Source organism: Calypte anna, chromosome 2 (genome assembly GCF_003957555.1).
Source record: "Calypte anna isolate BGI_N300 chromosome 2, bCalAnn1_v1.p, whole genome shotgun sequence".
NCBI lineage: Eukaryota > Metazoa > Chordata > Aves > Apodiformes > Trochilidae > Calypte > Calypte anna.
The window spans coordinates 94,799,354-94,823,873 of record NC_044245.1 but is presented as its reverse complement, the minus strand read 5'-3'; the positions used below and the strand labels follow the sequence as shown (position 1 = coordinate 94,823,873).

Genomic DNA, 24,520 nt, shown 5'->3' with positions numbered 1-24,520 from the left:
TTTTTGGGATTTTCTTTTTGTTTAGTTTATTTTTCATTAAATGCTCCTTTCCCTAAATACCTTCATGTTTTAAGAGGCAGACAACCTTGGATTTAACCTGAAATGTTTACTTTCATTCTTCCATCTCCATACTCAGAAAGGAGAACAAATGGAACAAAAAAAAACAAAACCAGAAAACCAACCAAACAAGCAAACAAAAAAATCCAAAACCCAAACGAACCAAAAAAACCCAAAAACCACCAAAAGCCAAAAAACAAACAAAAAAACCCCCAAAAAACCCCCCCAAACCAGAAAAAAAACAGGAAAACCAAACAACTCAGCATACCTTCTTACAACAGCAACAGGTAAACTGAAGACAGGTGGGCCAGTATCATTAATGGTTATGCCATCTGTCCTACAAGAATTGAAGTTGTAGTGAGTATTCTGGATTTTAAGCTTTGATGTTTGATTTTCTACTAATGCTACACTAATTACTTCTTATTTTTCAGATATAGTTGCATTTTATCCTCCAGCTAGCTCTTTAGTAACCCACAGATTATTAATTTGTATTAATAAATATTTCTTCATGATTATGCAATATTAAGATCACACACATACAGAACACCTGTTGCAGATGTACTGCACATAAAAATTAAATTAAACATACCATACCAAAGCACATGCTTGTTTCCTTTTTCTAATACAGAAAAAATATGCATTAGAATTCTTTTTGGTATATTTCATATCTGTGAATTCGAACAGCATATTTTTTCTGAAGTATATGCAAATTTCAAATAACCAAATAACATAAGTTAAGGTCTGTTGTTTTAAGGAAAAATGCTACACTTAAAAGCCAAAGTAAACAGAAGAAATCTAATTAAGGTAAAAAAAAACATGCCTAGATTTAGCTATTTGATTTCTGAAGTTTCCATTTATGGAAAAGATGGATTACAGATCAATCAGGGTTTTTTGAAAATTAAAGTAAACTTAAAATTAACACTGAGGTACAATGAACTGATACTGTGAAGACATGACATGTTATATAACATGTGACACAAATATGGAAACAATTAATTTGGTTTACAAATATGAAATTTTTGATACATAGAAATTGGGGGCCATCATTTGTCTGGAGAAACAAACTTATTTTCATCAAAACATTGCATTTTATTAAAAAATATGCCATTAAATAACTTTTTCATACCATGTTTCTGTTCTTGCCACTTCATCAAACAACAGAAGACAAAGCAATATTGCAGTTTCAGTTATAACATCAGGATCACTTTGGAATATCAACGAAACTGAATAAAGATCATTAAAATATGTTAGGAAAACATTGATATTTAATAATACATAGAAAGACTGGTTAAAAACAACTGATTTCTACAGTCATTTTAAACAGATGCCACAACACTAGCATCTGTTGCTACCCACTAGCATGGGTAACGCTAGCACACAATGATTTATCTTTTAAATATTAAAGACTCTGAGGTGATCCAAGGTTCTTAAGAAGGCTTTTGGTTAAACATGTAATCCTATTTCACACATTTTCTTTCCACACAAGTACTAATGTCAAAATAGAATCTTTACCTCTGAAGAGCAAAAGCAGCAGAGATGATTGCTGTGCCAGAGCCGTACGAGCAACTGGATCAGCAAATACAAGTTTGCGCAAGAGTGTGAGACATGGTAACACTATGGGTTCCATAAGCTGCAGGAACAAGAAAAAAAATTAAATGCAGATAAGTATTAGTATAATCTATTTTCTGATGCTTAATACAAATTGTTATGATGGAAGTAATTCATTCCATCATTTACAGTAGAGAAACCTGGAACTTTCTTATGCACGCACACTTCACTCAGACGATAACTGCGTTATCATTCCAAAATATTTATTCACTTCTGGGTTTATTTCATTAGCAATTGATGGGTCATTTTATTTATCTCTGGCATCACAATACAGCTAAGAGGTTTGCTTCTAAAATATGTATTTTGAAGAAGCATATATGTGAGTATATGAGCAGAAGTATTAAAAAAAAAGTTTAAATGTTTAATTTTCATTAATTTGACAAATAAAATGACTTCCATTAAGTATGAAGAAATTCCTTTCTTTCACACATTTTTGGGAAAAAAGTCATTACAACATGGCCTAATTTTTAACTCTAAATTGATTCAGGACTTAAATTCAGAGACTATAATGTACAATATAATTTATTGTTTTTTAAAGCAATTAAAAATTTTATTTCGGTGTCTACTGAGAAAACTTCAGGAAAGTTCTGGTGTATTTCTGAGCCATACCAAGCACAGTTCTCTGACTAACTATTCTCTAACTATATTGGTAGGCAAACCAATTTTCTTTCATCAAGAGAATCTTAGCATTATCAAAAATATAATAAAATATATATTGCAATTACAATTGTTACCAAACAATTGTGTTTTGTGCAGAAATAATGCACAAAGATTAGTGCAGAAAAAGGCAAATTCTACCTTGCAGAAGAAGAAGAACTTGAAACAATACTTTTACCTTGCCATCCACATGTATACATTCATTAAGGTAAGCTAAAATCCTTTCCATCACACCTAACTTTTTCAGAATGCCATGCGATTTGTTATCTGCAGGAAAAACAGAAGATAGTAAGAATCGGTGGTTGTGCACCAACTAATATTTAAATCTTTCTGCAAGAAAACTCTTAGAATCAAGTCCACCGCTGAGCTATTTCCTTAAGTGCCACATCTACACATCTTTTAAATATCTCCGGGGATGGTGACCCAGCCATTTCCCTGGGCTGTTTGTTCCAGTGCCTGACAATCCTTTCATTGAAGAATTTTCTAATATCCAATGTAAACCTCCCCTGGTGCAACTTGAAGCTATTTCTATTGCTTGGTACTTGGGAGAAAAGAACAACACTCACCTTGCTACACCTGCCTTTCAGGTAGTTGTAGAAAGCAATAAGGTCTCCCTTCAGTCTCCTTCTCTTCAGACTAAACAACCAATGTTCCCTCAGCCTCTCCTCATGAGATTTGTCCTACAGGCCCTTTACCAGCTTCACCACCCTGCTTTGGACACACTCCAGCACCTCAGTGTCCTTCTTGTAGTCAGTCAGTGGCCCACAGCTGACCACAGTATTCAAGGTTCAGCCACACTTGTGCCAAGTAGAAGGTGAAGATCACTTCCCTAGTCCTGCTGACCACACTCCTCATCCAAGCCAGGATGCTGTTGGCACACTGCTGGCTCATGTCCAGCGGGCTGTTAACCAGCACCCCCAGGTTCCTCTCTGCCAGGCAGCTTCCAGCCACTCTTACTCAAGTCAGTAGCATTTCATGGGGTTGTTGTGACCCAAGTGCCTTGTTGAAATTCAAACAGTTTACCTTAGCCCATCGATCCAGCCTGTCCTGATCTTTCTGTAGAGCTTTCTAACCTCAAGCAGATCAACACTCCTGCCCAAGACGGTGTCATCTGCAAACTGGCTGAGAGCAAACTCGATCCCCTCGTCCAGATCATTGATAAAGATATTAAGCAGAATTGTTCCCAGAGCTGAGCCCTGGGCAACTCCATTTGTGACCAGCCAGACCAGCCATCAACTGGATTTAACTCAGTTTGTCAGAAATCTTTGGACCTCCCCACACAGCCAGTTTTTTACCCAGAAAAGCACAGATCCATCCAATCTTGCTGTTGAGAACAAGTTTCCAAAACTGTTAATCAACAGAACAGGTACAGCTCTACCTGTACCAAGACAAATATCACCCAAGTTTTGTTATGTGACCATAACAGCCTCTTGAAGATTATCTTAAGTATATTACATAATTTACTGTAAGAATTTTATCTTTCAAAATTACATTGATCCCCAGTGCAACTCAATTTCAGTCAAACAAGTATTTCACTTGTAATATTTAAAGTCTTCAACAGTGTAATAAGGTATTCTCCACTGAACTCATCATGGTTTGGTTACATTTATTAGTTTTCTTTAAATAATTATAAAGTGATCCTTAATATGAAATCTGTCCTAATAATGCTGCATTGTTTCCTTTACAATTACTTCCTATGCTATATTTCATATTATGTTCTGAAATTTCAAAACTTTGGCAGCCACAACTGATTTATTCTTATTTTTGTGATAGTTTTTCTTACAGGAAAAATATTAACTTTAATATAATCTAAGATCTTATCCTCCCATGGCGCAAAAAACTTATGTTCTATTATTAGGATTTGAGTTCCTCGAATCAGTGTTTGAGTAGATACAATGCAAACAACAAGGTTTGAAACTCTGCAGTGATGACCTTGCACCAAGCTAAATAATGCCCTATGGGAGATTGCTTACTTGCATCTAAATTCAATCAGATCTTCTTTACCAGAAGTCATATTTTCACACTATGTGAGCAACTCAATTAAAAAAAACAAATACCTGTGATGCAAATTTATGAGTAGTCACTTAAATTATAAAGAGTAAAAAGAGTAACACTTTCCTTGCAAACTTTTCTGAAGAAATGCCAATGGGAGCCTGCCTCTTAGTATTGAAAGAGGATATAATCATGGAAACATATGGATGTTCACACAAATGACATTTCAATCCATTTTAACCGATGTTACTGCTTCACTGAATCACAGAATGTTAGGAGTTAGAAGGGACCTTGAAAGGTCCTACCAGAGCAGGATCACCTAAAGTAGGTCACACAGGAACACCTCCAGGAAGTTTCTGAATGTATCCAGAGAAGGAGACTCCACAACCTCACTGGGCAGCCTGTTCCAGAGCTCTGTCATTCTCAGAGTGAAAAAGCTTTTCCTTATGTTTATGTGGAACTTCCTATGCTCCAGCTTGTGCCCACTGCGTATCACTGGACATCACTGAGAAGAGCCTGGCTCCATCCTCCTGACACTTTCCCTTTATATATTTATAAACATTAATGAGGTCACCCCTCAGTCTCCTCCAAGCTATAGAGATCCATCAGCTCCTGCAGCCTTTCCTCATAAGGGAGATGTTACACTTTATTATCTTTGTGGCTCTGCACTGGACTCTTAAGAATTTCCCTGTCCTTGAACTGGACAAAAAATTCCAGACGCGGCCTCACCAGGGCAGAGTAGAGGGGGAGGACCTACTAACCAGACCCCTTTTGATACACCCAAGGATGTCATTGGCCTTCTTGGACACAATGGCACATTGCTGGCTCATAGGCTCCCTTCTGTCCAGCAGTACATTCGGATCCCTTTCCTTTACACTGCTCTCTAAAAGTCCCCAGCCTATACTGGTACATGGTATTGATCCTCTCCAGATGCAAGACTCCACACTTGCTCTTGTTGTATTTCATTAGATTTTTCCCTACCCAACCCTCCAGCCTCTCTAGGTCTCGCTGAATAGCAGCACAGCCTTCTGGGGCGTCAGCCACTCCTCCCAGTTTTGTGTCATCAGCAAACTTGCTGACAGTGCGCTCTATTCCCTCATCCAGGTCACTGATGAATATATTGAATAGTACTGGTCCCAGTACTAATCATTGAGGGACTCCACTAGATACAGGCCTCCAATGAGACTCTGTCCCATTGACCACAGCTTTCTGATTACTTTCCTTTAACCAGTTCACAATGCATCTCACTATCTGATCATCCAGACCACACTTCCTCCATTTAGCTGCAAGGTTGCTGTGGAAGACAGTGTCAAATGCATTACTGAAATCAAGGTAAATGATGTCTACTGCACTATCATCATCTATCCACCTGGTTATGTCTTCATAAAAGGCTATTAAGTTGATTAAACATGACTACCCCATGGAAAACCATGTTGAGTACTCCTAATGACCCTCTTATCCTTGATATGCCTTAGAGAAAGTACCAAGTTGTTCCATCAGCTTTACGAATGATGGAGGTAAGGCTGACCAGTCTATAGTTACCCAGGTCCTCCTTCTTACCTTTCTTGAAAACGGGAGTGACATTTGCTTATGAAGGAAGAAGTTCAGGATGATAAATGGAATTCCTCACTAAGTATAAAGTTCCTAGTTAAAACACAGCACTTAAAAGATTTATCTATTTTTTTACATTGACCACCATATTCCTTGTTCGAGTAGCAATACCAAAAAATCTGAAGCACCATTAGTTCTGAGACAGATCAACAACTTGACAAACAGTAAAAAGGAAAAGTAGAAAGAAAAGCTCTTACAGAGCTTAGAGTTCAGCTTACTCCTCTATTACACAAGGGAGCTGGTTTTTTACATGGTAAAACCCACTGTTTCTTGAGGGCAACAACAAGTACTTTTCTACTTGAATTGGTAGATTATTCACATGAGTGTTAAAATTCTGGTCCAACAATATACATCAAGATTACAAAAAGTATCCTCCGATGAAACATACAGAAATCCCAGCAAAACTGAAAGCTCATGCAATGATCTGCACATGAGTACAAATTTACTGAAGAATTTTACCTTCTAAAATGATAGCTAGCTGTTCAGCTGCAGATTTCCGTAAAACTAGGTCAACAGCATCAGAAGCCAAGATGTCATACAGCTTTTCAATAGTTTCTGCCTAAAAGTAAAACTGTATTAGATCTACATCCAGTACACTATTATGAAACAAGGTTACCTGCCAAATTTCCTAAAAAAAAAGTAGAAATTGAAAAAGCTCTACATTCCTTATTAAAATGTATTTGATTATATTCCACATGTATGTAATAAGAAACATTTAGGCTATAGTCTTGTTAAAACAAATCTCTAATAATAGATACAGAATATAACAAGACAGTAGTTTCTAGTGCACAATAGAAGCAGATTTCTAACAAATAATGCTAAATTTATGCAGGACTACAGAAAGCCCAGCACTACACAGAAATACTAGAATATGTTTCTAAGTCTGTGACAGGGACTGAATTTGTTATGGCAATGGGGCTAGAGAAATTTAAATAAACCTACATATCCATGCAAATTTCAAGTTCTAACTTTCTGAAGGGTGTAGGAATAAAGTATAAATCAAACATACAATGACTTTCAGAATACATTTTTCAGAGGGGAAGCATCTTAGCACTTGCTTAATATATTGTTATTAAGCTGAAAGCTCTGAGGGTAAAGAAGGAGAAGAATGGAAGGGAGATGATAAGAAAAACAAATAAAAGGATACAAGTTTTGCCATAGGTCAAATACCTGCAATTTGTTTTTCACTTTGTAAAAGCAGCAACATTAAGAAAACAGACATAAATTAGTAATCTCTTTTAGAATATTGCATATTAAAAACTATTTGTGCCTACTATAGTAATAATTTATTTTGTGCAGAAAAAAAGCTCTATGAGAGAAAGTTCTATCAGACTCTAAAAAAACACTCTTGTAGACAGAAAATAAAACAGATAGAAATAATTATTTTTACATATGTTAGCATAAAAACTACTGTTTAAATTTAAACTGAAAGAATATATGAACAGATTCCTTTATAGAAAACAAATCATTTGTAATGAAATACTGCAGCCTTCCAGAAAGCAGTAACTTGAGAGACTGGGCAGGTAGAAGAGCCAATCAATCAAATACAAGATTTAAACATAGTTTACTCACCTTAAATATTGATTCTGTTTTATCATCCAATTTTAACTCTATAGCTCTTTCTACAACAAATAAGTTTGAAATGCTGGAAAGCATACTACCATGCAAATGTGGGCGTTTCAGGTTTGCCCCTTCTTCATTCAAAAGGTGGAATGTTAAATGTTTAAGTGCTACGGAACGAACCCTATAGGAGTAAACAATTAAAATAAATACATAAAGTCCTCATACTGAAAAATTTAGCTGTATAGTTAAAAAATAATTATGAAATTAATACAGCTACAGGGAACTATTCACTCAACTCAATATTGATTAATCTGCCTTTCAAATCAACCCAGTGCATAAAAATCAATTGGTTTTCTAGATATTTTTGTCTTTAGCATTAGAGAGCATGCTGAAATGCTACAGGGTATTACTTACAATTGTTTTTTTGAAAAGAGGAGGCGCAGAGCAGCCTGTAGTCTAATAGTTCTAGAGAGAATACCATCTCCTTTGTCAGAGGTTGTTTCACTCAAAGCGAGGATACAGTTACCTAGGGTATCTTTTGTGTCAGCATAACCCTAAAACAAACAAAAAATTTTCCAAAATTAAAAAAAAAAATCAGCTTGCTAACATAGAAAATGAAAAAAGGTAATTCCCCTTCTTAAGGGCTAAAGGAGAGTGGGGAAAAGAGCAACTCCCCTTCAATAAAAGCAATAACTTTTAAGAAAGCATTCAATTTCTGCAGATTAACACTTCGCTGTTAAAGCAATTTTAAAAATAAATAAATGATCCTGTATACAAATCAAAGATTTTTACATGGCCAAGAGGTACGTTGACCTGAAGCTTTACCCTTCAATTTGTTAGCATGATGCTGCCCTTTAGAACCAGTTTCCATTTCAAATTCAGTCCTAACAGAGAAAATAGTTTCAAAACATATCCTATCTTTTTTCAGGTATTTAGTATCTTCACACAAAACCAAGACAAACCACAGTCCCTGGTGCCAAGTAATGACACTTCAAATGTTTTAACAGCATAGTAAAATAGAAAACATTTTATATAAATCAGGTAAATATAGGACTCTGGTATGCTCTGCTCAAGTATCTATTGCACATAGGTACTGCAGGCTATAATATAGAGGATAATTCTACTCACAAAAATGAGTTGTGTTAGTTCTTTCTCACATGTTCAGTCTACATCTTATATTAAATTCTCATCTACTTAATTTTTAATATTAATGGAAGATAGTTACATGAGTAATAAAAACTGACATTACTGGGAGAGAAGGTTCTGAAGTAAACTTTCTCCCTCTGCCTTTGATTTCTCAGTGTATTTCTTCTGCATATTTTTCTTTCTGACCCATCCGATTTGCAATTGCTCACAATTTTTTATTTTTGTATTCTATGTAAGGACTTCAGCTATATGCATTTTATTTTCAGATATATAAGCATTTTATTCAACTTATACCAAGGTGCAAATGAAAGAATTTATAGCAGTAGTAGGTATAATTAACATTTTTGGAAAAAAAAACCAAAAAGACAAAAAAGTATACTTGGATGTATTAGCTAAGTTAAACAAAAAACAGAAAAAAGGCAAAAAAAGACACTGGGAAAAGTGGATATCAAATAACTGCAGCAAAATACCTGACCTGTAAGACTATAGGCAGATAACAAAAGGGAAAATCTATAGCACAAAAATGAAAACAAAGAATTTGGCTAAACATCAGATTGAGAAAAAGATACCATTAGATCAAGCCAAGAGCAAAGAAAACAAAATTTGCACATTTTTACTGATATGTAGACAAAGGTCTAAGGGTAATACTGACTGTTGATACTTCTAGTAGCATTGGAAATAGACAAATCAAAACCAAACATCAATATATACCAAAAAAACCCAGCTTATACCTACTGTTATTTATTGAGTGCATACTTGGTCAGATAACAATACAACCATCATAGAGGGGTTATGTTTTTTTTTAATTTAAGATATGGGAGAATTCTAATAATAATTAACAATTTTAAAAAGTATGATGCTTCAATCTACACTTGGATTATCTAATCATATTTTCAAACAATTTAAGTACCAGTAAAGACTCACTCCTTACTTCTAAAACATCTTGAAGTTTCACATTCTAGTAATATAAGGCTAAAATTTGTCTACAAATTCAAAATAGTAATTCTGATTGGCATTAGGACCCCTATAAGACATTTGACATCTGACAAAAATAAGTCTATGGGTTTATTACTGGTAATTTATTTTTCACCTGCTACTTAAATGAATATTCTGTTATTTGACATGACACTGTTGCTGTTTACATGATTTCATACACCAAATTCAGATAAAAGCTCTTAGAAATACCTGTAAAACAGCAATGATTGGACAGAGAGCCTCAATAAACTTGTTCCAAGTCAATACTTCCATTAGTAATCGTCCCTGCAACAGATGCATCAGAATGGCCTTGGCTGTAGAGTTCACCTGTTCCACAACAAAGAAAAAGAACTAATGCAAACACTGGTATGTCTTCATCAGTTTGTCACTGATGTAATTGGAAACATTATTCAAAAACACCTTAAAGTGGATCTACAGTCAAAATATTGTCAATGCAGAATTGCTAACTTCTAAATTGCCAGACACACTAAATGTTAAGTTAATAATCAAGCCACTCAAAGAAAACACACAAATAGTTATGTCTAAATAACACCCAATCATTTTCCCCTTAGATCTCTGGTCTGACTTTTCTGAAATAAAACAAATCATTACCTCATATTATACACCTATTGGTCCCTCTACCTTGCAGGTAAAACAAATTTTGTTTATTTTCTTTCCTGACACTATACTTCTTGGGCATTTCATTCCCAGCCTCTGTGATATGCCTCTAAAGATACAGGAAGAAAAGAGATTTAAACCTTGCTGAATGGCCCTTTCACTTTCCTGAGGAAAACAGCCAAACTAAGAAGGCTACCAAATACTTTGAATTGTACACGAATTCATCTGAAGCTCTCAATGAAAAAGGAAAAGGTATATGATACAGCACTTACACTATAAATTTAGTCTGTTTAGCATGTAACATATACTATATGTATAATAACGAATTCACAAGCTAACTATTACAATGGGAACAACAGGAAAACAGGAACAACCACTTCTCAGAATTTACTGTTTCTTACAGTCTAAAAAACCCTGTCTTTAGCAGCTAAAAATTTGTATTTTATGCCAAATCTAAAAATCCTCACCCCAAGGTGAGGTGTAAAATCTCATGGCAAATATTAAACCCAACCTTGGAATACTAAGTTCTTCTCAATTTCTTCTCATTGTCACATACCTGAAAGACTACCCTGATGCTTTATGAAAACTGAATGTGTAGAAGATACACATCCAAGAACTATAAAAAAACAAAACCCAAACATGCTTGGATATGATTTTCATTGCATATTTTGTTAAAAGAAAAATTAAAAAGCATTATAAGGTAAAGAGAACAAAAGAAGGTAGTTTTGCAAATATGCATTCTCTGCCTCAACAATCTTTCAAAATTCAGTGTCAGGTGGAGTCTATTTGCTAATCTTGACCTATCACTGAATAAGAAAATTGACAGTCTTTAATAAAGCATCCATGGGAGAAGTGCAAGAAAAAAAATGTTTTGCTTGGAGAAGACTAATTACATGCAAAGTACAAATTCAAATACATAGCACATCATCAAAGACATTTTAGTTGTTCTTTCAAAATGCTAACATCTAAAAAAATCACTTATAAATGTAAATGTGGGCTGAAATGTGTTAAAAAAAAAAAAATCTAATTTCAGGAGACACACTGAAAGAAATAAACAAAAATTAGTCAGTGTTCTCTCCCTTTTGACCATAAGGACCTTACACTGAACTTTAAGCTTTCCTATGCTAAGAAATAGGCCATAAAATATTACTATAATACTCAAGTAGCTAAATTTAAACATAGATGTATTTGTAGCAATGAAATACATTTTTATAATAAAGACATTGCATATCTAAAATGTGTTTTTGCACTTCTCAGAAGTTGTCCCAGCCTTAAAAACACCTGAGCCTTAATGATTTCCATAAATGTAAAGCATGATAATACTATTTCTTTATGTGTACATTTCAAGTATGAGTCTATACAGGTAAAGTTCATTTTTCATTGGTACTTATTACATTTAATAGCATTCTATCTATAGAATATAATTCTGCTTCTGATTTAATAATAACAACAAAAAATAATCTATTTTATACAACTTCACTGTTTGTATGGTTTTTCTAATACAAGAAACAGTCAAAACTTGAGGTAAACCTCAGACCACCATTGAAAATACCAATGCCTACTTTGCACTGATGCCAACTTATAAATACAGCTTCTAAACACTGTACCTCATTGTTGGCTTCCTGAAGGCCAAAGGTACAGATCTCATAGAAGACTTTTGGATGAAGAAGAAAATGTATTCTGTGGCAGACTGAAGACACGGGCTTCACACTATTATGCATACCTAAGCAGTCCTTCAATAAAAATACAGTTGGTTAGTTTTAAAGTTCAAGATATTGTCTGCTACTACATCTTATCAACCAGTGAAAGGCTTTCTCCATGAAGTTTGCAAGACTACAGTTCTGAAAGCTGAAAGTTCACTGAGGTCCAGTGAACCTCATGAAGTTCAACAAAGCCAAGCACAACATCCTGAACCTGGATGAAGGCAAACCCCAGTATTAATACAGACTGTATGGTGAATGGATTAAGAGCAGCTGTACAGAAGACTTTGGGGTGCTGGTGGATGAACAGATGGATGTGAGCCAGCAATGGATGCTCACAGCCCAGAAAGCCACCTGCATCCCGGGCTGCATGAAAAGAAGCATGGCCAGCAGCTCACAGGAGGTGATGCTCACCCTCTGCTTTGCTCTTGTGAGACCCCATCTGGTACTGTGTCCAATTCTGAAGTACTCATGGACAGGAACCTGTTGGAGTGGGTCCCAAGGAAGGACATAAAGATGCTCAGAGGGCTGGAGCACCTCTCCTATTAGCAGAGACTGAATGAGTTGGGGTTGTAATGAGTTGGGGTTGTTCAGCCTGGAAAAGAGAATGTTCCAGAGGCACCTTACAGCAGGCCCTTCAATACCTAAAGAGGGCCCTATAAGAAAGATGGGGACAAACTTTTAACAGGGCCTGTAGCAACCTGTAATGGTTTTCAACTAAAATAGGATAGATTTAGACTAAATATAAGGAAGACATTATTTACAATAATGGTGGTGAAACACTGGAACAAGTTGTCCAGAGAAATGGTAGATGCCCCATCCTTGGAAATGTTGATAGTGAGGTTGGATGGGGCTCTGAGCAACCTGATGTAGTTAAAAGGGGAGCTGGACTAGATGATCTTTAAAGGTCCCAATCCAGAGGAGCCTGTGATTCTGTTAATCTCAATTCAGCAGACAAGCAAAACTGACAACTGAATTATTTTTCAAAGGAATGTATTATATTTAAACAGAAATATCTCTGTATAACAGCCATAAAAAAAAAGTGATCAGCACTGTTAAGAATCTCTTAAAAATAAATTTTTCAACCACTGCTTTTCCCCTTATAGACATCCTTTCATTCTGAAATGCAATACCTGAAGTAGAATCTAGACAAGTAAATTTAATACCAAAAATAACAGCAAACTGCAAGTGCATACCTACAGGCCTATAATAAATTTAACAGCATGTAACACAGGACATGGAATTAGCATTAAAAATGCTTGTAATGAGGAAAATCACGTAATATGCATTATTTAGCACAACACCAATAGCATTAGGTAAGCTTTAGTTCTAACCTTAATCATTTCCAAACAGCAGTGATAGGCTTTAGTTTTTATATTCAGCAAAGGATGAGACAATAGATGAAGAAGCACCTTTTGACCCTCAGCCTGAAGCAATGCATTAGACTCGTCAGACATCCAACTAAAAGGAAAAAAAAATTAATTTATGATTTTACACTACCCAAACATTTCTAGAAAAAAATTTCCTTTTAAATTTCATGATATCTCAAAAATATATCCTGAAGAGGTATATGTCCTGAAAAATGAGCTGGCAGACAAAAGTTCAGAAATAACAATATATTCACCAAAATCATATTATCACTCTTCACCTTTGAATATTTTCTTTTAAACATGTAGATAATCTGAAAAAAAAAATTCTACTGAACTTCAATAGGCTCCTCAGATTATGGTATACAATTATAAAAAATAAAATATGCTTTCAGAATTTCTTCCTTGCAGAGGGAAAGGTCCATCTCACTATCACAAAGTGAATTCAATTTAGTTTAAAAATTTAAGTGAATTTCTTGTTGCCTGAGACAGTAATCAAAAAATAATTGATTCTAAAAGCAATAGGACACTGAAAAGTGTGCTGATGTTTCATAATTTAAAAGCACACATTAGAGAGCTCTTAAATGTAGTTTCCCTGGAAAAAATCCCAAAGTCAAATTCTGAATCAGCATAAAATTAAGATTTTATATTTGTAACCAAGTTTTTAATATAGAACATTTTCAGGGACCACAAGGTAACTTAAATTCTCTAACTAGACATGAAAAATCTAAAAAGTAATTTGTACACGCTGTTCAATAAAAGAGATGCCATATTCTAATATATCATCTCCAGTAAAGTAAGACTTTTAGGACTTCTGAAAGTAAAGCATTTAGCATCTTTTTAGCATCTGAAATTCAATTTTCAAGAAATCCACCACAAAGTAACACAAATTATTTAGAAGTGACCTTTCAATTACCAAAAGAAAATGGTTGTTCAAATACAGGGAATTAAAAAGTTAAACTACTTGAGAAAGTTTATCCATAAAAAAAAAAAAAGAAAGGATTTTCTCAAGTCAGAGTTTTAAATAGTAGAGTGTACTCACAGAGTTGAGCATATGTTAATGCATTCCTGAACCAAAGGAAAGTGTTGATGGTAAGGTAGACTGCTCAAGGCCTGATCTGCTAATTCCACTAGTTCAGAAAGATTCTTGTCCTCCTTAGGAGTAAAATGAAGAGAAAGAAAATACCAGCATTATTAATGTTAAAAGTATTTTAATATTGTTACTGTTTACATTTTATTGTATAGTCTTGCAGAATTTATCGTTATTCAGTACTTCCAGTACCTAGGGTTTGCTTTAGCCTTTCACAAAGTTTTAATTAACTTCTGATAGACTAATTAAAAAATTTCTATAGATTTCAAACAAATACATTTTAGAACCTACTCCTAGGAGATTAGAATCCTTCAGCTGCTGAAGCCAAAAAAACTTCTACTAAACTCAGTGGAAATAGTCTCTAATATTTCAAAGCATGAACACTATTCAGAACGCTTTCTAAAATGCCCAAGAAAATAATCATCATTGTATACTTTGTTTTAAATTAAATTATTTTTCTTTTAATCAGTGTGAGAAAAGAGTCTGTGATAACAGTATAATGAAACATTTAAATATTCAACTTTTAACAATTCATTGTTAATATTAAAGAGCAAGTTTTGGTTTTGTTTTAAAATACACATCTTCATCCTTTTGGTTACCAAAAACATTAATGACAAGTCATTTAAATGTGATAGAGTTAATTTCATTGTAAACACTATTTTACAAACGAAGTGTTGTTTGTATTAAGTTCAGAACCTGCCTATATACTAACTCAGATTTAAGATATCACTACTTTCATATTGCACTATATTTCCAATTTTAGTATCAATGGAACAAGTATTTTGCACAACTACTTGTCCATCTGGATAATGGAGAGAAGTATTTTGGTACCATGCCAGAATCTCTTAAATAATAAAGCAAAGTATATTAGTTGTCTTCTTATCAAAGTGAAGCACACAAATCTCACAGTCTAAAAGTAATTTACTTAATAGAACTACAGTTGCAAGTTGGGAATTAAAATTTTCTCAACTATTTAAACATATACAGGCACATATACATACACTATACATTTAAATGGAGTATTTTCTTCTTTCTTATGTCTTTGCCTTTAAAAGGCCGTGTGCGCAATTCCAGTCTCCAAGTGTTTATTTCTTTGGTTTCACTTTTAATAAGATTTTTTACAAATATCATTATCATATTAAAAAAGAAAACAAAAACAAAACAAGAAATTGACTATATCTTGCATGGTACAGAATGCTCATATTTATGGATTTTCTTTCACTAAGCTAGATTATAGTTTTTACCACAGAGAAAGGGAAGTAGAAGAAAGAAATTTTCCTACAGGAAGTATTTTATATAATAAAATTCCCCACCTTCTTATGAACTTCAATCATAAAGCTACAAGTGCACTCGATTGAATACACAGCTTCTGAAGCTTGTTTATAAATACTGTAGTTTTCAGTACTCATTTGTTCCAGGTAAGCTGCAATGGATTCATGAATACTTGGGTATTCCAAAGAGAAGGACACGTCCAGAGAGAGAAGGAATAAAGCGTTCAGCAAACTCTTCTGTAAAATTTTACTCGCCTTTGAAAACAGGAAACAACTGTCAGAGTAACAGCCTGAAAATATAGAAAAACCATCAACAGCCTTTGCAGTCATTCAACAAGTACAATCACCATTGCTGCTACTTAAAAACTAGAGAAAAAAAAAATCAGCTAAATTATATATGAAAATTATTATTTAAAAAAAAAAACGGGAGAGTTTGTAGATGCCAGTCCTAAATTTCAGAGCCGTAACCAGTCACAAAAGTTGTGTCTGATCCAGCCACAGCACTCACCACCACACCCATCACTGGCCAAGGTAAATTTACTGTTTAACCAGTAGATGGCAGAGATTACCCAGACCACAGCTATTACTGTATTTAATAAAAAACTGTCTATAATTCCACTTAGGAATATCACATACTAAGAACTGGAATTTCTGTTGTTGTTGTTGTGTGGTTTTTTACTTCAAGCGTTCAGTATTCCCTCAACTGAATTATTTACCTCAAATATGGTAACTTTTTTCCAACTCCTGTTATACACAGAATTGAATTCTGTATTAGGTACATAAGAACATAAAGATAAAAACTATTAAAAGTCACAATATTAGTATGTCTACACTTATTTGCAAGCACAAAAGACTACTTATATTAATAGTAAAAAACTTCAAAAAGAGCCTGTAACCTATCTATCAATCTATCAATCTATCACTCAGATTGAAGCATGTGTAAAAAAAGAACTACAATGCAATAAATTAAAAAAAATATAAACTCATAAACGTTTAAATATCATCTAATACTTTCCATCTCACAAAAACTTCCAAATATTAGACCTCGCCACCTGAAATAAACATTAAAAAACCTCCAACCCAACAGCTAAAACAGAACTTCTTCTAAAGAGTAGCAAAAGCAAAGAATAATTTAAATCACTATGATGTACAAAATATAACTTTTAACTCTGTGTTCCATCATATTAAGAGTGATGATCTTAAAACTATGTATTTTGTGTCTTAGTCTTGTACACACATTATAAGAGTAGGGGGCAGCACAGCTTTGTAAATCATGCATCCTATCAGAAAAAAAACAAAACAAAAACCAAAACCACTATAGGAAGAAAAACCACTGAATTTCCAAAACTGGTCAAAAGGCTACATTAAAAATATTTTTGAAGACTTGCAACCTGCAGATGATCCTGCAGAACGCACTGGTAAGTGTAGAATGGACAACGTTGCCTTCTGTGATTACACATGAGCCCATTTAAATCTGGTTAACTTCTCCATTTAGTAGCTATTTTCCCACTATTAATCATCAAGGAAAGTATTGCTTTTTGTCCTCCAAATATGCAAAAACAGAACACAATCACTAAAAATTAGTGATGGAATACCTTTTCTACAGGGAGAAGTATTTGCAGCAATCTAACAGTAAAGAGTGAAATACTAATGAATGCCATTCTGTGATGCACCAACATGACCTCAGGCTGCTCTGCACTTATATTGGTTTTGTGATATAATATAGTTTCTCCAAGCAAATCCAAGACCAGAAGCAACTTGTCTCTCTGAAAACAAAAACAGAAATTCAATCATTAGAAAGTATTAAAACATTAATGTATCTTTATAGTATTTACACAGCATCCACAGCATTATTAATACAATCATACCAAATAATTTTAAAAATGCAGAAATGGTACCAAAATAAACAGCATTTTGTTCGTCATCTGAACAGTACTGTACATTAGTCTAGACCTCACTCTGCCTTCACTTGCAGTTCTGAATACTTTGTTCAGTATTCAACCTTTGTTCAACTTATTCAACCATTAGTGGTTATATTCTGTTCTCCCTCTTTTATTTCCCTCCTTAATGCCTGCTCACTACACTTTTGAACTTGTGTAATTTTAACTCTATAGAAGTACAATTTTACTGTGGAAATATTAGGAGACTTTTTGAATCTTCTAATAAAGTTTTACATTAAAATCAAATTTATAAATATTAAAATAATAATTTAAAACAACGATCCACAAACCAAGCTTTGAGAACACCAAATGATTTTTATAACTATTCATTCTCAAAGGAAACAGCGGGATATTTCCCAGACTATGCAAGATCCTTCTCAAGAATCAGTTTCATTTGGATAAATCATGTTCATTGACACCAGAGAAAACAAAGTTAGTTTATAGACTTTTTATCACCAGAGAAAGCCAGGTTTGTACTTAAGGACACTGGATCAAAGGTAGAATTAATGTCAGATGCCATTGGAATGCCTGGTAATGATTATGAGGGTAACAGCACATGAGATTTAGTTTATTAATTCCAGAATTTTATAAACACTTTTAAGCAATTAAGCACTATTTATTTGACTCAATGTAGTTGAAGAAAATTACAAGAAGCAATTGACTAAATCAAATCAGTCTTTTAAAGTAATCATCAAAACACATTATTCCACAGTAAATTGAAAAGGACTCATTTTCATCTTCAAGTCATTTTCATCTTCAAAAAAGTTTCTCTCTGCCCTGCTACACTTTGCAGAGGCAGAAAAAGACTCTGCTTCAAGATCTTGGAGTCTCAAATCAACAAATTGATTCAAAAAGTAGATTATTCCTTGAGATAGGAGTTACTATCACAAAGCTAGTGACCCAGAAACCTGAGGGGCTACAGCAATCTGCAGGATGTAACTTTTTGACACAGAAGAACCAAACTGCCCTTAAGTACATAGAACAAAACTGTAAAACAGTAAAAACTTTACTTGGGAGGAATAAAGAATCAAAATGTGTAAGGTAGATAGAGTTACAAACAAGGCTTTTTAATGGTATTTCCAAAATACATATTTTTCATAAAGATATTTCACTGTGGAGCTTCAAAATTGGACAAAGAGAGAAACATCAGGCAATAAAAGTTACGCAATAAATGTATTCAAGTTTCATGGAAAGAAGGCACATTACCTCATTCCCTTCCAGCTAATACAAAACAAAGAGGAAGCATGTTTTATAAGCACTGAAGCCTGACAACTCCAAAATCCAGTTTACTTCTAATAAATACTTTACTTCTAGAATACTTTACATTTTATTTTATAACAATAAATAATATAAAGGTAAGCTTAGCAGTTGTTCTCTAAAGTTGTCCAATCAGTTGTTTTCTGTTTACTCAAACACTAAGAAAGATGAAGATTCAGATCATGCAACAACTAGAAACAAGATTCTATTGAGATTCTTATATTAAATGTTTTGCAATGAATTTTCAGTACTGACTTGGCGTTTCAATTATAATAAGTTTTGACAGAAATGTACACTAAAATTAAAGAAAAAGGTTCTCATTCACTGCTAGGTCCTATAAAAAATAGAAATACTATAATTTGTAAAATTAATACTTTAATTATTTCTGCAATACAATTATTTCATATTCAGTAGTATTTTCATGAATGCTGCTTAAGTCACATGCATTTTAAGACTATTCTTAACTGAAACTTTTCGAGAAATTTCAGTCTTCAACTAAATGTGCTTGTTCTGTGTGTAAGTCAAGCAGGCTCATGTTTCAGCTTTCGGTTTTGCGCAAAGAAGCAAGTCATCCATTGTGATTTCATGGCATTTATTAATTTGATATTTCATGTATGTAACAAGCCTCAACTGTGCTCATGAATGCATTTCCAGTTGTTGGTCAACATCACCTTAGCACTTTGAACATCTACTGAGCCAAAATAATTTCTCCTTTCTTCCCCAGTTAAGCAAGAGTTAAGGATAGCTGCAATCTGTGTAGGGATGCATAGGTCCTCTATAGGAAATTAATACCATGTATCTTACAATTCCAGTTTCAGATATGAACAGTTAAGTCCCTAATTTTAAACAGATAGTTTGAAGCAGAGAAATGGAAAGTTCTCAGTTTCATCAAATTGATCTCTAATATTTCCCTCAGATCCTCTCCCCTGAACATTTCTCTCAATGGCTGCTTAACAAGCTTTCACTACAAGACAAAACTAATTACCTATTTTCTCAAGGTGAAACTTGAAGTATCATCTGGTACAAGAAATGACATTTAAAATAAGAAGAATGTGTACATGAGAGAACTAAGTAATAAACTACTTAAGATTTTAAAGGGTAGCTTAGCAGAACATTATACATGTACATGAATCACTACAGAAAATGTCAGAAGCTTATAAATGCAGACTGTTAAATACAGCTGATCAAAGCCTAAAGAATCTTACCAATTCCAATGCAAAAAGGCTATCATCTTCCCAAACATTTTCAGAAATAGCATCACCAATAAGGAACATGTCTTCAACAAGTAAGTCAAGAGCTTCCATCGTCATTCTCCTACTGCCTACGAATACAAATGAGAGGATGAATTGAAATACAAATTAAAAAAAAATTATTTAAAAAAATTATTTAAAAAAATATTATACTATGACATCCAGAAAAATTACAGTTTTGAGCAAGGGATTATTCCAAGTCTGAAATTCTGATACTATAATTTTCCTGTGAACTTTTACACTACACTAATGCTAACTGTCCTCAATGACCAAGAGCTCTGAACCCACAGAACACAGCAACAAGCCAAAATCACAACAGAAGAGATTAAACCAATCATACATCTAAAAAGAAAAAAGGCCACATCTCCTTAAATTCTTTGTTACTATATAAACATTTTTACAGCTGTAAATCTCATTACTGGACTTCTTTGAAGTTCAGAATAAAGTCACTTATTTCCCCCAGCCAGGTAGCTAAACTACAGATCACCCACCTATACTAGCTACTCCTGTTAATCTGAGTTTCTGGTATAGCAGAAGTGGCTTTCTTCCCAGATTATTTTGAGATCTTATTTTGAAAGGAAGAGATCTACTTGCTGTTTTCTCTCCAAGAGTTTTTCCCTCTTCATTTTAGGCTAATTTTTATTAATTTTCATTGCTCTGACTCATTAACTCTTAATAACAAGGTTAATCTATTAGTGACTTCTATACTTTGAACAGTGTCAGGCTTAAGACCTGACCACAAAGAAATCCAGCCTAAATTTAAACATTTACACCTTACATTCTCTACCAATAAAAACCTCCCCTTAATGTCTGCAGATAATGTGATAATAGAGGAGAAGCAGTCAAATGATAGAAGATTTCATTAAGTACAAGGCAGAATATCTGGAGCCAGACCAAGTCTTTTCAGTCTCTTAAAACGGAAGATACTAAAAGTGTCTGGCACCCTAGAAAACCACAAGGTGACAGTTTCCCTCAAACACTCAAATTAGTGTAACTGTTGGCTTAGTTACTTGTTGATGATACGTTTCTATTTAAAACCATGGATAGATTTTACACAATAGCATTGAATTTCCTTAAAAAGCTGTTTGTTTGGTTTTCTTTTAAAAGCAATCTCTACTGCTTTTCACGATTCAACATTAATTTCTTTTTCACTTTTTCTATCTCTTGTAGATATTATATGCTCTTGAAGCCTTGCTGATATACTTGAGGAAAAAAAAATTTAATGTGCATGTGTGAAAATATATGTGCAGTGACAATGACCAGAGCTCACAGCAAGTTTGTGTGGTCTCCTCTGGACACATTAAAAACCCACCTGGACATAATCATGTGTAATGAATGCACTCTAGCTGGTGCTGCTTTAGCAGGAGGGTTGGACTAGATAATCTCTAGAGGTGCCTTCCAGCTCCAATCATTCTGTTGAGATTCTGTGAATTTGCACATTATGGGATCTGCTGTGAGTAAGCATATGGCCCAGCATGGCACAGGGCCTTTTTGAAAACTTGTTTTTTCTATCTCACAAAAGTGTTCTCCATTTATTTTAGGCAAATATTGTCAACTTGAAGAGCATATGTCAAAAAACTCCACGGCAATTAGTATGTTCTAAGAGTTCATTATTACAAAATGCACAATAAGACAGGTATAATTAAGGATGTAAAACAAATATTTTGCTGTACAGATTGAAATAATTGTCTTAAAGACATGCAGTATTAGCATCAAACTTCAGACAAGTATGGTAGCTCAAAACCAATCACAAAAAAACCCAAAACCACCACAACCCCCCAAAAAATAACAACTCCCCCCCCAATACACACTAATAGTTATTTCTGAAATTATTTAATTCACAAGACAGGTGAATAGAAAGGAAGAAAAATTCCAATGAACATAGAATCATAGAATGGTTTCATTTGGAAGGGAGCTCAGAAATCATCTAGTTCCACCTGCATGAGCAGGGACACCTACCACTAGACCAGACAGGTTGCCCCAAGCCCCATCCAACCTGGCCTTGAGCATTTCTAGAGATGAGGCACCCACACTTTGCCCGGGCAACCTGTTCCAGTGTCTCACAAGGAACACAACTTGAGCTTAACTGAAATATGTGTAATACTGTAAAATACAACAGCAAATTTTACAGTAAGCTTGGTAGTTTTCCTTTATCCAGTAATTTAAACACTTAGAAGAAAGAAAGGAAACCTATATGATACCCAGTATATAAGAAGATAATATTAATAAAAGCATCTGCTGATTTTATTGAAAAAATAATTCAGAAAGTATAACTACATGAAAAAAAGTGTATCACAGCTTGTCACTCTTAAAGTATCACAGTGTGCCCTCAGATGACAGGATTTCAGATCAATGGGAACATGATAAAAATATCAGTTTGCTTACAATCTGTGTCTCATTAAAGCAAAGTAGAGGAAAAATAAATATGATCTAATTGAGTATAAAACGTGTGAAAAAACTAAGGGGAAGAGAAACAATCACAGACTGACTTATTCTGAAAATTATTTCATTCTACCATAACAGATAAAAAAGATGAAAAGATTAATAAAAATCACTACATTTTAACTCTTCAGATTTGAAGTTAGGTATCAGAAACGGTGAAGACAAAATAAATTTTCTGCAGTTTTACATTAAAATAAAAAAGATGTCAGAAGTCATAAATGTGTTTGTGAATTAATATTTAAATACCACTATTCTGAAAGGAGAAATTGAAACTTTTATTAATGTTAATTAGGATTGAATAATCTTCCTGTGGACACAGATTAATGCTGATGTTACTACGAAAGAATCAAGTAAATTACTATTATGTGACAGAACAAAGTCATAAAAAGTTATAAACAATCATGAAAACAGAAATAAATTGGAGTTTCATACATATTTCATACAATTTTAATAAGTTAAAGCTTTTACCCAGCTCAGGAAATGTTGACAGATATTAGAAAAAACAACTTTTAGTTTTCTAGGTACACATTTTCAGCTCCTATATTTGAAACCATCACTATGTTTTCCAATCCTTGCTTTGAATGACACTGTTTTACAACTAAATACTATTTTAGACAACCTAAGAGAAAAAATACTCTCCATGAAAAAGGTTCTGCAATTTTGAACCTCTGTAACTTTAAAATCATTAGTTGAAATTACAGCTATTATTACTTACGTTTCTTAAAACTTAATTAAAATGTTACTGCATTAATAAGAATAAAAACAAACCTTTTCCCAGAATTTTTGTTCCTTGTTTCTGAAACAGGAGGAAAATTCTATGCCCAACACAATTAGAACTTTTTGCTAATGTCATTGCTTTTTTCATCTTCTTGAATGGTATTTTATACAGCCTCACCACTTTTCCACCACACACTCACTTCTTCCTCCCACTGCTTCCCACCATCAGTAAAATGCAAGCGAGATTTCTGTAACAGTTATGGAAATCAACCAGAAGATTCAAGCTTTATGACCTGAATGAAGTCCCTAGAAAAGATCCTTTCAAACTAGCACAGTATTTCAGTAATCATCTGTACCTTACTTATTTGAGGCAATATCATCATACCAACTCAAGAGGTTTGTACATTCTAAAGATGAAAAGGATACATAAGTGAAATACTTAACTCAAAACTTTCTCACCTGTTCTTAGAAGAGGTATTGCATTTTCCAAGATGGAAACACAGAACTGAGGAAGGCTAAGCTGCTTCATCTGCAATTCCAAAGTGTCCTCGTTTTCAGTGTCTGGTAGGTCAGCGTGTCCTACAGGAAGCGGTGAATTCAGAGACATTCTGGAGTTTGCATTTGCTTGAGTACTAGCTCCACTGAAAACAACAAACAAAACAAAATAAACAAAAAAGAGACATTGTTAAAGTCTTTTGAAGAGAAAACTCACATATGTATAAATGTTAAAAACACCATCAAGCATTTTCAGGTCCTCCTTCCTTAATGCATCTTCTTCCTTCCATCCCAGTCTTTCTCTACTATCCACCAGGAGTGAGGAAGAGGTGGATTTTGGTTCATTGACTTTTTTTAAATGCCAGAAGGGGTGGCATTGCTAGTGAATGCCTACTGTTTGCCAGATATCTTCAAACACACTTAGAAATGTACACTAGAAGAAATACACAAGCAATGAAACAATACTGTAAGAGAAAAATAAGTTGCTAGAAGCAAACCACTTACTAACACAAATTCCAGCTTGAACTATACCTGTCACATTAAAACTATTCTATGTGGATAGCCACAAGAATGCTTAGATGGAAAATAAAGTGTGTCCTACAATTAAGCCTGTGGGACTTTTGTCCACTGTAAAACAAAATATTCCCTTGTCTAAGAAAGCCTTAAGTGAAACCAAGTATATATTACAAAATATACACAATTACATTATATAATTATTTGAAGTTATGAACTCTATACATAGTTCATAATAATATTATTTTCCA

The 24,520-nt window shown here is 33.9% G+C and overlaps 1 protein-coding gene across 1 annotated transcript in view; it reads right to left on the bottom strand.

Annotated features, from left to right (window-relative positions):
• RTTN (rotatin) overlaps positions 1–24,520 on the bottom strand; it is an 82,677-nt gene that overhangs the window by 47,881 nt on the left and 10,276 nt on the right. The window contains exons 9-23 of the mRNA XM_030445430.1: positions 23,721–23,902; positions 20,058–20,173; positions 17,251–17,421; positions 15,698–15,910; positions 14,337–14,449; positions 13,262–13,388; positions 11,835–11,960; positions 9,820–9,936; positions 7,903–8,042; positions 7,498–7,669; positions 6,385–6,484; positions 2,501–2,589; positions 1,570–1,687; positions 1,184–1,280; positions 326–394 (exon numbers count right to left, since the gene is read on the bottom strand). Of these exons, the coding sequence (XP_030301290.1) occupies positions 326–394; positions 1,184–1,280; positions 1,570–1,687; positions 2,501–2,589; positions 6,385–6,484; positions 7,498–7,669; positions 7,903–8,042; positions 9,820–9,936; positions 11,835–11,960; positions 13,262–13,388; positions 14,337–14,449; positions 15,698–15,910; positions 17,251–17,421; positions 20,058–20,173; positions 23,721–23,902 (1,950 nt within the window). The remainder of the gene's footprint in view (positions 1–325; positions 395–1,183; positions 1,281–1,569; positions 1,688–2,500; positions 2,590–6,384; positions 6,485–7,497; positions 7,670–7,902; positions 8,043–9,819; positions 9,937–11,834; positions 11,961–13,261; positions 13,389–14,336; positions 14,450–15,697; positions 15,911–17,250; positions 17,422–20,057; positions 20,174–23,720; positions 23,903–24,520) is intronic.